At 41.9% G+C, this 13,197-nt stretch overlaps 1 protein-coding gene across 1 annotated transcript in view; it reads right to left on the bottom strand.

Annotated features, from left to right (window-relative positions):
• Nucleotides 1–852: 852 nt before the first annotated feature.
• Nucleotides 853–13,197, bottom strand: part of LOC117384851 (potassium voltage-gated channel subfamily H member 6-like) — a 77,579-nt gene continuing 65,234 nt past the window's right edge. The window contains exons 13-25 of the mRNA XM_055228272.1: nucleotides 12,348–12,589; nucleotides 11,058–11,257; nucleotides 7,052–7,139; nucleotides 4,880–5,044; nucleotides 4,597–4,718; nucleotides 4,379–4,450; nucleotides 4,177–4,270; nucleotides 3,850–3,952; nucleotides 3,615–3,754; nucleotides 3,013–3,403; nucleotides 1,547–1,873; nucleotides 1,008–1,114; nucleotides 853–953 (exon numbers count right to left, since the gene is read on the bottom strand). Coding sequence (XP_055084247.1) covers nucleotides 853–953; nucleotides 1,008–1,114; nucleotides 1,547–1,873; nucleotides 3,013–3,403; nucleotides 3,615–3,754; nucleotides 3,850–3,952; nucleotides 4,177–4,270; nucleotides 4,379–4,450; nucleotides 4,597–4,718; nucleotides 4,880–5,044; nucleotides 7,052–7,139; nucleotides 11,058–11,257; nucleotides 12,348–12,589 — 2,152 coding nt within the window. The remainder of the gene's footprint in view (nucleotides 954–1,007; nucleotides 1,115–1,546; nucleotides 1,874–3,012; nucleotides 3,404–3,614; nucleotides 3,755–3,849; nucleotides 3,953–4,176; nucleotides 4,271–4,378; nucleotides 4,451–4,596; nucleotides 4,719–4,879; nucleotides 5,045–7,051; nucleotides 7,140–11,057; nucleotides 11,258–12,347; nucleotides 12,590–13,197) is intronic.

Below are 13,197 nucleotides of genomic sequence, written 5' to 3'. Positions count from 1 at the left end.
GCAGCTTGGAGCAGTGCGTTACACAGTGTTAGTGCTGGGCGTCACACAGTGTTAGCGCTGGGCGTCATGGTGTTGTAGAGCCGCATCAGTGTGTTTAAACAGAGTAACACACTGCTCCTCGTTGTTTAATCCACTTATACCATGGTCCCACAGACTGAAAAGAGTTCACTTTTAAATGTGACGACCTTTTGACTGTTTGTGGATGTTCAAGGCGTTCATTCTCTTTTAGTTGAAGTCATGGAAGTATAATAAGACCTGGAAGATGAACTCAAGATGGAGTCGTGTTGTTTTCAGTGGCCTGTTTTCATTGGCGTGAAATACCCCCAAAAAATGTCTTTGCTTGTTTAACCGTTGCTAAGGTGATGCTCTTAGCGTAGTTATGCGGTTATACAAACATAACACACGGCAGTTAGCATTTGAATTCTCACTAACCATGTCATAAAGAGGGTATTTTACTTCTGTGGGGTATTAACTACTAACACATAACATATTCAGATCATCATGTTACCTTTTATTGTTTTGAAAAATGCTATAACCACATATTAACATTTTTTATAAGTTTTAATAAGCACTTTTGTTTCTCCCCTCTGTTTGCTCCCCACGCTAAGTCACTCCCCCTTCAGAGCGCTATCCCGTTAATGTGTACGGTTAATCCTGCTTTTGTATATTTATTTAAAATCGTGTGAAAGCATGGGATCGTTAAATTACTGAAACATGCATGGATGACGTCTCAAACGTCTCGGAACAGCGCTATAACATACCCTGTCTTTAAATAGAAGTACCTCTACAGAGATGTTTTGTACCCTTTCCTTAGATTAAAAGTGCTGCTAGTATTGGCTGCTCTTCCCACTGTCAGTAAGTCTGTGATGAAAGTTTCAGCACGTTCTTCATAGTTCCTCTGGTGGAGTCGTACGTGGTCCTGAGTTCTCTGTATTCTGGTCTAAACAGTCCTCCTGAAACAAAAAAAAACATATTTCAATACTGCTGTGTCAGATCCCCTCCTGTACCTTCTATCTCTCTGTCAGATTCGACCAGCTTAACTTCTCCCATTTCAGATTTACAGTTTAGTGCTTCACTCTTCGATTCTGTAGAACTCCTGCTGTTTCTCAGACCTCTGTAAGCAGCCATGTTTGTTTTTACATGAACGGCTCACGTGCTTTTCTCATCTGTTTAATCCAACTGTCAATCGTGCACATTTGGGGAGAGAAGTTCCAGAGGCTATACGTTTTACAAAGTACAGGAAAAGCGTGGAGTCTAAGCAGGCCAAAACAAGACTTGTGACTAGTAAATGATCTGGTTTGACATTTGTGGGTTTTGTTTTGGATATTATACAAGATACACATGTCCCGAACAGAAAATGTGTTTCTATGTCTGCAATAAATATCTGGCTTATTTTATTTCCTGTACCTGTGCAGAAATAGAGTTGTGGAGGCAAGTTTCAGCTGGTGGTTCTTGAGGTATCTGAGTTTGAGGAGCAGCAGATGGAGAGAGAGGAGGAGGAGGAGAAGGAGAGAGAGGAGAGTGAGGACAAGGAGCGAGCAGGGACGTGCAACTCGGAGCTTTGTTGGGTTCAGGGGCTGGAGGAGAGCCGGAGGAGGAAGGAGCTGCGATGCCTCCTAGTGCTGAAGAAGTGGCTGGACAGGAGGGAGTAGGAGAGGAGACAGGGGACACACTGCCCCCTACTGGAGGAGAGGAGACAGGAGATACAGGGCTCCCTACTGAAGGATAGGTGACAGGAGACACACGGCCCCCTGCTGGAGGAGAGGAGACATTGGAGGAGGTGATGAGGGTGCTGTAGGACGGAGGGATGGAGATCTGCTTCTGTAGCAGCTGGAGGACGGTCCTGATGTCTGCAGTCATGCGACTCTCCAAACTACAACACATAAAACATGAACTGTATGAACACCAAGAGTAGAAGTTAGAGTATTCCTGGATGCGAGATTAAATGACAGGGCAAATCAGGCTTATCAAAACCTCAGCTCCATTCCATCACGTGGCCAATCAGAGGTGGCACTGAGCTGCCATAGTAACATGTAACTGTAATGGTTATTTTAGTTTTGTCTCCAAAATGTCTAAAGAAACATCAAGTTTCATTAACAAGTAAGTTTTTACACTGCAAGCGCTGTCATCTTCCGTGTTTGGTAGCCTTTGAGTCTCGTACTCGAGGAGCACCTGTTCTGGGCTTTTATCCCAGAAACCCCTCTGAAGCTCTCAGTCCTGTGTTTTTAGATAAACACACTTTCAAACTAGGCCGAGGTGATATGGTAATAAAAATCTCATTCTTGTGCCTATCTGCCGCTTGGTGATATTGTCATATCATGACTCAGTGCTTCTGTTAAATGCTCCTCTTTGGTCAAACACGTCTCCCCTCCCAGTCCTCCTACTGGTCAGCCTCGATCAGACCCGGAGTGACAGGTGGATATAACCACAGATTTACTCACTGTTAAGTGCAAACTCATGTGAAAAGCAGATGTCAGCAGATGAGAGCTGTGGATGACTTTTATAAATATACAAACTGCATGAGTTGTGATCAAATCAAATTTGTGATCTAAGCTTGAATTGTGTAACTATATTATTAATATTTTAGTACTAAGCCTTTATTTATACAGAATAGCCTCTTGAGACTTAATGTCTCATTTTCAAGAGGGACTTGTAGATAATATGGAATTCCCCTTCCCACTGTGTTCCTGCACATTAAATGGATAGAACAAGACGAGACAAAATCAGGGACACAAGAATGAGACAAGGTGAGATTTTCACATAAAGAAATCAATCTGTGTTCAGTGTTGATCTGGTAATTTTTGATTTACTTCATTTTTACTTAATTTTACTGTATTGTTGTCTGATGTACTTGTAAAAAAAAAAAAAATGTAAAAAAAAAAAAAAAATTAAACTACAAAGTAGTTCAAATGTAAACTCAGCCAGAAAAAGATACAAGATAATTTTCCACATGTGTGCACAATCTTGTGGCAATATTTTATAACTACATGAGTGGGTGATGATGACGCCCACCTGCCAATCTGCCTTTGCAGCGAGTCCAGCCTCCGCTCTATCTCCACTCTATGTCTATGTGGGACCACACTGGCACAGGCAGGGGGAGCTGTTGAGCAGGCTGAGGACACACTGGGAGAAAGACCACCAGGGGTCTGAGGGGAGGGACTGCGATGTTGCGGGAGGATGGTAGGAGGTGCAGTAGATGTTTTTGGATGGTTTTCTATAGGAAGGGGGCAGTTTTGAGGTAGAGGGCATTTTTCCCGAGGTTGGGGGTATTTCTCTGGAGGTAGGGCCTTTTCCTCGGGGCTAGTGGGGGACAGGAGGCTCGGAGCACAGGGGACTTGTTCGTACTTCTGCTCCTGATTCTCCCCCCACAGTGTGAAGATGTTGGACATGCCTGACAATGCATCTGCAGAGACAAACAGTATGAAACAACTGAAAAAAAAAAGTTATATTATAAGGCTAACCCAAAACGGAGAAACTGCAGATACGTCCCAGAACTAAACCAGGACAAATGCAGCTCCATGTGCTGATGGAGGTCATGAAAGGTTCAAAAGATTCTACATTTTCTCCCTTTGTCTGTGATAGGGTTTTAGCTCTCTCTCCCTCTCTCTCGTTACCTGTGATAGCGTTCCCCCTCTCCTTCCTCTCTCCGCTGGTTCCTCTGCAGTTTGGGGCTGTGTGGAGCAGAGTTGTCTGGATTGGACTGTTCACTTCTGGTTCTTCTGCCTCTTCATCGCTGGAGAACACTGGACCATATCTGAAAATGACAAAAGAAGAACACAATACACATTACCTACAGACTCAACCAGGACTAAACCAGGTCTAACCCACACGTGCAGTATCAGGCCTCACAGAGTGTATCGATGCTCATCTTTGCTCTGCTCCCTTTGCTCCCAGTTACTGAACCTCCTCCTCCACCTGTAGGCTCTCTGTCTGCGGGAGGCACTGGTGTCTCCTGGAAAAACAAATAAATAAACAATAAATAAACAATAAACAATACAAATAAATGTAAAAAGATAATACTATAGGTTAATATTGTAAGCTTTAAAGGTGGACTATGTAACTCCTGCTCATCCTGAGAGCAGAGCAGAGGTGTGTGAATGTGACAGGTACAGAGGTGTGTGTACCTGTGACAGGCGCAGAGGTGTGTGAATGTGACAGGTGCAAAGCTGTGTGTACCTGTGACAGGTGTAGAGAACTTTCTGTCAAACAGAGTTTTTCTGAATCGGTCGATGTCAGAGTCATCTGCAGTCAGCACCACTTCACTGTTGGCCTGGATACACAAATGTATTTAGTCACAAATTAACCATGATGTTAGTAACTTCATCATGATTCTCCTTTAGACCTTGTTAAAGTTTTATAAAGAGCAGGTCACACTCACGTCTCGCAGGTTGAAGGTGATCTCCAGATTGGACCAGAAATATTCAGAGAACTCCGGGTACATGTCCAGGACCTGACACAACAATAACACAAGACCAACTGTGAATAAAAACTCAGATTGAATAGAAAGTGTACATATAGTGTACATGTGTGTGTGCTCATGCGTGCCTGTGTGCGTGCATGTGTGTGCGCGTCTATGTTTTAGATGTTGTCCTGTACCTCCAGGATGTCCTCTCTGTGGATCTTATGCAGGTCGCAGTAGGTCAGAGCCCTCACGTCAGAGCTGCTCTTCCCTGGCAGAGCATACAGGTTTATTGGCTCTCCAAAGATGTCGTTTTTACCTGAAAAAATTACTTAATGAGAACGTTTTTGTGTAATTCACAAATGTAATACTTTTGCCATCAAATCAGGTCAAAACAAACTTCAGTCATTTTTCAATAGTAATTTATGGACTGTATCGGGATTAAACCATGTCCAAACATAATGGTAGGGCTTTCCTCACCTAGTATAGCCACCACCACGTCCCCTCTGAGGATCTCGATGGAGCCTCTGGAGATGAAGTACAGGGCAGAGATCACATCGCCCGCATGGACCAGAGTATCCCCCGGAGGGGCGTGTGTTGTTTTAAACCGCATGGCCAAAGAGCGTAGGCAGCCTTTAGTCGATCCTGAAAACATACAAAATGTTAAAGTACATTCAGACTGAACATGGCAAGCATGTATTGTGTGAGCAATTCCCATGTTAACACTATGTAGAGGCAGGGTCACGCGGGCAATGTGAAGCGCTTTCTGTGATTTGAAATGAAGTAAAAAAAAACAAACATTTTTTTCTCCTTGTGAAGGCTCAAATTTGCCAAATGATTTTGTTCAGTGTTCAGTTGTAGACTCAATTTATCTGACACTTATCTATCAGGTTTTTACGCAACCTATTTTAAAACATTTACAGGCAGAAACAAAATAAAATAACAAAACATGCATAACTAATCATTTAGAGCCACTAGAGAAGAAAAAGCATTTATATCCACAAAAGTTTAGTTTACTTTATTAATTACACATGAATCTCATAAAAGAAAAGATGCTTCACACCAGACTTAGCTAAAATTTGTTTCCATCTGCAGTCCCCAGACAGGTTTCAAACAATAAAAATATATCCAAGTATCCATTCATTTACAATGCAAATCATGCATTCTCCCATTCTGTCATTTAAAAACATTACACTCCACATTTCCACATTTAAAAGTACTCAAATATATGTAAAACATTACCATATAAGCTATATGCAAATCAGTGCTGACAGAGCTGACTCCCTAAAAGGACTTAGGGTTAGGGTGGTGCTGGATGTTCTGGTGGACCTGGATGTTCTGGTGGTCTGCTTAGTAAAGCTGGACAAATCTCTTAATTGGTGGAGGAGCAGCTTTGTTTAAAAATTCTATGTATTAATGGTACATCCAAATACACAACCAAGTTCTCAAGTTTAACACAGCACACACTGAAGGAAGATCGTTAATATAAAAAGAAAGAAAAGAGGAAAAAAGAGCCGTTTAATCTTGTTCCTCCTCTTCACCCTGAGCTTCCGTCATGGGCCGTTCACAAACAATATAATATGTACAGGTGTAGCAGCTCTAGGTGGGTTATCTCCCCACTCCGTGTGTGGAACGGCTCAGTGTGGATAGTGCCCCCTATACCTCCTGTGATGGATCGACCCATCTCCCCTACACACAACCAAGAAAAAAACAGGGAGCTCCACGCACTGTAACACACAGTTCCAGTGGGACATTTACTAGTAAACTTGTCCTGTATTATAAAAATATCCAGTAATATCCCACACAAAGATCACAAACTGTCCACGTGTGTTGCTCAAAGTTCCAATGTCCACTACAACGTGACAGAGCAGCAGCTCAACTCGTTGGTCCATCTAAAGTCCGGCTCTCTGTATCGAGCGTGCAGAAGCCGGGGAGGGCCATCTGTAGTCCCGCTGTGTTGAGTGACCATTGAGTTCTGAGTCAGGCAGCTCCACTGAACCGCCACCAGTGAGCTGCCTCCCGTGATCCGCCTCCAGCGAGCCTACCGCCTCTGAGTGCTCGATGTTAAATAAGGGTGGACAAGACCACAGACCGAGGAGCGTTCATGATCCAACACGACCTCGTGCCCAGACCCTTTCACCTGTCTTCAACTTTGGCTCTGTGCAGTACTAGTTCTCTGCCTGTGAGGCCCCAGGAAGCTCAGAGCTTTAAAAAATTCACTTCCTTTTCCACAAGACAGGAGAGTAATTTCCAGTGGTTTTCAAAGGCCTATTTAGTATTTTCCATTGATAAATGAAGAAATATCAGTTAGTCTGTGGTTCTCTCATACCACAACTGTTTAAAATTGAAGCCTAAATAATGTATATTTTTATTTTAGATCTACTGATTTGAGGATAAAATTTTAGAGCATGGTAATTACTGGCAGCAGGGAACACGTGTCTCCTCCATAAAAAAAAAAGCAGAATCAGCTTCAGCAGAGTGAATGTTGCTGTGACCACAGCGTGTGCCTCATATTCACATGTGGTCATAGCGGTGAATGATGGAGAATTTTCAAACATCCACGCATTACATGTGAACGTGGGATTAGAATGAAATGTAGGACTCAACTGTTTGTCTGTTGTTAAAATGTTCTTAATTGTACAGTGGAGTTACCTTTGAAGGCCTTACAGTTCTGCAGCAAAGTCCTGTTCAGATGGAGACAGATATCAGCCTGAAGACACTCAGGGAAACCTTTCAACACCTGAACAAAGAGCACACGCTTATGAACTGGTTTAACAGTGTTTTATGTCACTGCTGAGGTGGAACGAGGCAAAAATGAGAAAACCAAATCTGTTTTCTTGCAGTGAACACAAAAAAGTAATACGGTACAAGAAAAATCAGGACTGAACTGAAACTTGCATTGAAAATGCATGCAAATAGGAAATAACAAAGCCTTTTTTAGGGAGTAAACTATAAGTAAAACTATAAGTCCCTGTGTCTCTATGAGGTCTTACTCTGTGTAAAAGCTGCTAACCCTGTAGTTTAGACCTCTACAAATCACAAACTAAGACTTACTATACTGTACAAACTTTAGTTTCATTAAGGTATATTGAAGGCTGGAGCTTCCTATATACAAAGTACACATGTTGCAAAGGGCCCTGTATTTGTGTCAATCTGTCAATCTACATGTAGTAGACAAAACTGTACCCTGGTTTGCTCCTCAGTGTAAATATCACTTTCTGATTAGTGAAATGTGGTGCCTCGACCCCTCCTTCCTCCCTCTCTCAACGACATCATGGGGACAGCCTTCAGTCGATCCTGGAGGACTAGTACAGCATGATGTAAGTTGACTACATGCTTTTTTTCTGTTGTCTTGACTTTGCCTCATGACAAGAATTCAGCAACTTTAGGCTGCAGTGGCATATAGTGGGGCAAAAAATTATTTAGTCAGCCATCAATTGTGCAAGTTCTCCCACTTAAAAAGATGAGAGAGGCCTGTAATTTTCATCATAGATACACTTCAACTATGAGAGACACAATGAGAAAAAAAAATCCAGAAAATCACATTGTCTGATTTTAAAATAATTTATTTGCAGATTATGGTGGAAAATAAGCATTTGGTCAATAACAAAAGTTCATCTCAGTACTTGTTATATACCCTTTGTTGGCAGCGACAGAGGTCAAACGTTTTCTGTAAGTCTCCACAGGTTTTCACACACTGTTGGTAGTTTGGCCCATTCTTCCTGCAGGTCTCCTCTAGAGCAGTGATGTTTTGGGGCTGTCACTGGGCAACACGGATTTTCAACTCTCTCCACAGATTTTCTATGGAGTTGAGATCTGGAAACTGGCTAGGCCAATCCAGAACCTTGAAATGCTTCTTACGAAGGCACTCCTTCATTGTCCGGGCAGTGTGTTTGGGATCATTGTCATGCTGAAAGACCCAGCCATGTTTCATCTTCAATGTCCTCGCTGATGGAAGGAGGTTTTCACTCAAAATCTCATGATACATGGCCCCATTCATTCTTTCCTTTACACGGATCAGTCATCCTGGTCCCTTTGCAGAAAAACAGCCCCAAAGCATGATGTTTCCACTCCCATGCTTCACAGTAAGTATGGTGTTGTTTGGATGCAACTCAGCATTCTTTCTCCTCCAAACACGACAAGTTGAGTTTTAACAAAAAGTTCTAGTTTGGTTTCATCTGACCATATGACTTTTTCCCAATCCTCTTCTGGATCACCCAAATGCTCTCTAGCAACCTTCAGACGGGCATGGACATTGAAGGGTATGTCAAGTAATAAAGCTTCTGAGTTGCATTACAAATACATATATCAAAAATATGGAATGCATATTGATTGAATAAAGTTTCTTAGGGGCATCACATATACATATATATCTTTTGATATTGAAATCATATAGGTTTTGAATATTGTCATGTAATCACCATCTTTATACTAGAGTTTGAACACCATGTACTAACACTGAAACTAGGTTAAAGGTAACATCGTAAAACGTGAATTATGGAAGACAGTTGGTGCTTTGCGCTAACTCTTTTACCGAGTTAAGGCAACATTGTAGGAGGTGAATCATGTCGTCTGACAAGCACGATGTTTATACTAGAGTTCGAGCATCTTGTACTAACACTGAAACTATTTTAAAGGCAACATTGTGTGATATGAATTGTGGGAAACTGTTGGGGTTGTGTAGACGCTCCTTTACAGGGACAGGGCGGTTGGATGAGACTCAAGGCCGGAAAAATAGACTGGTGCGGCCCGGAGAGATGAGCGAGGCCGGAGGGAGGAACCTGGGCGTCAACCTGCTCAACATAATATTTGCATATTCATGTTTCATGTTACATTTCTATCTTGCGGGGCCAGGGAAAGGCAGACAGAGCCTGCTGCACATACGAGGGATAGATAATATGACCCAGGGTGCTGTATTAGATTGTAACTGTCAGGGGAATAAAATTTTGAGATTTGAACTGATCGAATCCAGTCGTCATTTTGATAGAACACGCCTAACAACATGTACTGCTTAAGCAGGAGGACACTTCTGGTACTGCAGGATTTGAGTCCCTGGTGGCGGTCCCTCTGTGGGATTTTTGCTCACCGTTCTTGTGATCGTTTTGACCCCACGGGGTGAGATCTTGTGTGGAGCCCCAGATCGAGGGAGATTATCAGTGGTCTTGTATGTCTTCCATTTTCTAATAATTGCTCCCACAGTTGGTTTCTTCACACCAAACTGCTTACCTATTGCAGATTCAGTCTTCCCAACCTGGTGCAGGTCTACAGTTTTGTTTGTGGTGTCCTTTGACAGCTCTTTGGTCTCGGCCATAGTGGAATTTGGAGTCTGACTGTTTGAGGTTGTGGACAGGTGTCTTTTATACTGATAATGAGTTCAAACAGGTGTCATTAATACAGGGAACACGTGGAGGACAGAGGAGCCTCTTAAAGAAGAAGTTACAGGTCTGTGAGAGACAGAAATCTTGCTTGTTTGTAGGTGACCAAATACTTATTTTAAAGAGGAATTCATTAAAAATCCTATAGTGTGATTTCCTGAATTCTTTCCCCTCATTCTGTCTTTCATAGTTGAAGTGAAACTATGATGAAAATTACAGGCCTCTCTCATCTTTTTAAGTGGGAGAACTTGCACAATTGGTGGCTGACTAAATACTTTTTTGCCCCACTGTATTTACTGCTGATAATGAGAAGCTTCTTTTCCCTTCGCTGGACGAGTGAATGACCCATGAATGAATCACAAATGTGCTTGAATTTTCATGCATAATCAAATAGCTGCTTTAATTTATTTGTACTTGTGCTTCACCGTCTGATGTGGGTAACACTTAGTTATACAAACATTCAATTGTGTTTGACATTTGCCTGATCATCTAAGATGCTTCTTCAGTTCTGGTCAGATTACTGGTGGACACTGCCTTATATCTGTCTGAAGGGAGGAGCTAACTACACTGAAACGAACACACCTTCTGTTTGTTAGCTGTGGTCTATTGAACTACAAGTGTGAACTCTGCCTGAGTCATATTTAACATAATCATTCAGGCCCCTAATGGTTGCGCTCACACCTATTAGCACACTGGCTAGCACTATTGTTTTCCTTGTTTGGATTTAGGTCTGAGAATGGCATTATAAATAGGAGATAGATGATGTTTATTCCTGTTCCAACATGGATTGTCTTTCCTAAGAAAATTGCTTCTTTGACTCCACTCTCAAACCATTTCTGTTCTTTGGCTAAGATCTGTACCTTCAAATCTTGAAGGCGTGATTAGTGACTTTGAGATGGAGATGCACAGCAGACTGGGGTCCTGAGCTGCTCTAGTGATGATGTTGGCACATTCTATTATGGAGTGGCCGTTTAGTTTCTCCACTGTAACGCTCACTGCACTCTTCACTACACTGAATGGAGTAGACCACATTACTTTGTTTGTGGCTCGGGTTTTGTTATACACAGACAGGGATTAATCTCAAACTGGTAAAAGAGCTGGAAGATACAGGGTAATACAGATACATTTAGTGCAGATGATAACATGCTGTGCGTTATGTTATGAATGTGATCAGCAGTTTAGCCCGAGTGGAACTGAAGTTTCAAAGCTGCTCAAGATAAAATTTTGCTTAGGGCCCCCTAAAGGTTAGATCTGACTCTGATTACATTTAAACGCCCTCTCACCGCGTTCATATCAATGCCGTTGGTGTAGGACCATGCATGTTGGAAGTACTCCTCCAGCCTCTGCCTCAGCGGGTTTGGGATCTGGTGGAAGCGAATAAACTCTCGAACCCTCATCATCTGAGCATGGTACCGCGCCGTCCCTGAGTACAGCCGCTGGATAATTGCTGAGACGTTACCAAAAATACTGGCATACATCAGAGCTATGGAGAAAGAATGTACAACAATATGAATATACTAAAGATACTGGTGTACATCAGAACTATGGGGAGGGGAAGAGTGAGAGAATGAGAGAGAGAGTCTGGTTTTCAGATTCTATAATCTGATGATGTCATACTCTCAGAGACACATTTTCTCTCTTGATATTATTGTACTTTGCCATGAAATATCCAAAAGGTAAAATCACAAATGTTGAATCTCATCATCAATCTTCTATTAGTGATTAAACCCGAGAACTACCCGAGTTGTATTACAACAAAAATCAGCACTTTGAAGATTCAACTCAATGTATTTCATTCATGATTTATTATTTTCAATTTAAAATTATGATAATGCATTAATCTTGTATTGCTTTTCACTTAAAGGGCCCATATTACGCTCTTTTCTGATATCTGTTCTAATGTTGTTTCCTCAGCACAAACAGACCTGGAGTTGTGTTTTGTTTCATTCGCACATGTTTAACACACAAACCCTGCATATCCTACATAAGTTCTTCTCTCAAACAGAAAACACCACCTTGTGATGTCATGTTGTAAAATGGGAAGCACTCCACTGTGTTTTTAAACTCCATACACCTTTAGTAGAATCATTTGCATGATTTCAGCCCTGTAATTGCCAAACTGAGCAAAAGGGAAAAGGAGCTGTTAACTTGAACTTACTACATGACATCACAAGGTGGGACAGAGCATTTTGAGGTTTAAAGACATAGACAGATTAAGGTTTACGCTAAAATGTTTGAAAGAAAAAAACACATCTTCATGTCTTCATGAGTCAACTTTGTGCATTATAAGGCCTTTATAGGTGCACTCTATAACATTTCTTTTTACAGCTACGCCATCTGCTGGTCTCCATGGAGATGTTATGGCACTGTCTGGAATATTTCACAGTATTAAACTTACACAACATGCATTTTGATCAATAATGCCCAAAATACATTCAAAAACATTCATTCTGACAGTGAACATAGGCACCTCGTCACAGATACAACCTATAATGGAGACCTGCATGTCTCTACAGAAATCAGTAAATTTAATGCCATACTGTGGAACATTCAATTAGCCATATGATCCATACCTCCGATGAGCATGACACAGATGGAGAAGATCTTCTCTGAGTTGGTGTTGGGGGACACATTTCCGAAGCCCACACTGGTGAGACTGCTGAAGGTGAAGTACAGTGCTGTCACATACTTGTCTCTGATGGAGGGACCTGAGCTGCCCACAGACTCGTTATACGGCTTCCCTAACTGATCGCCCAAAGTGTCCAGCCAACCAATACCAGCAGAGGTCGCTCTCTCCACGTTCCCTATGGCATACCTGAGGTACACACAAATTCTCAGTGAGCTAAACGTTGCCTGACATCAGTGTAGGTCTAACTCTGATTACTGATTTCTAGAAATTAATTTGATGTACAGCTCTGGAACCAACTTGTAAAAAGCATGAAATCTTCACACTTTAATCTAATTTCAAACAAATGGCAGGATCTGTATCTGTCATCTGTTCTTGACCCAAACTCTCTGCAACACATACGATTAGTTTGTAACTAAAACATAAGCTGTTACTAACAACGTTACACATTATACGTTACTGCCCAACACTGTCTGACATTAACTGAAATCTAAATCTTCAGTATAACCAGAGGCATAGCTAACCCGCTACCCGCCGCATTCAAAATAGGAAGCGATCATGGCTGCATTTCCAGCTCCATCAATTCTGGCTCCGTCGTCCCTCGCCCCAATTTGGTCTTAAAATGTTTACATTAACCTGCTCTACATGATCCTAGTATTTTTATCCCACTATTGTGGCTGTAAATCAAGATATGAACATTAATAACAGACAAATTAGGCCCCATATTTCTCTGAGGTCACACCCACTAGCGTTAGCAACAGGTTTAATTGACAGCATTGTTAAGCGTCCACCCCCAC

This window comes from Periophthalmus magnuspinnatus, chromosome 17 (genome assembly GCF_009829125.3).
Source record: "Periophthalmus magnuspinnatus isolate fPerMag1 chromosome 17, fPerMag1.2.pri, whole genome shotgun sequence".
Taxonomy (NCBI): domain Eukaryota; kingdom Metazoa; phylum Chordata; class Actinopteri; order Gobiiformes; family Gobiidae; genus Periophthalmus; species Periophthalmus magnuspinnatus.
The sequence above is the reverse complement of the archived record's forward strand: the minus strand, read 5'-3'. Positions and strand labels throughout refer to the sequence as shown.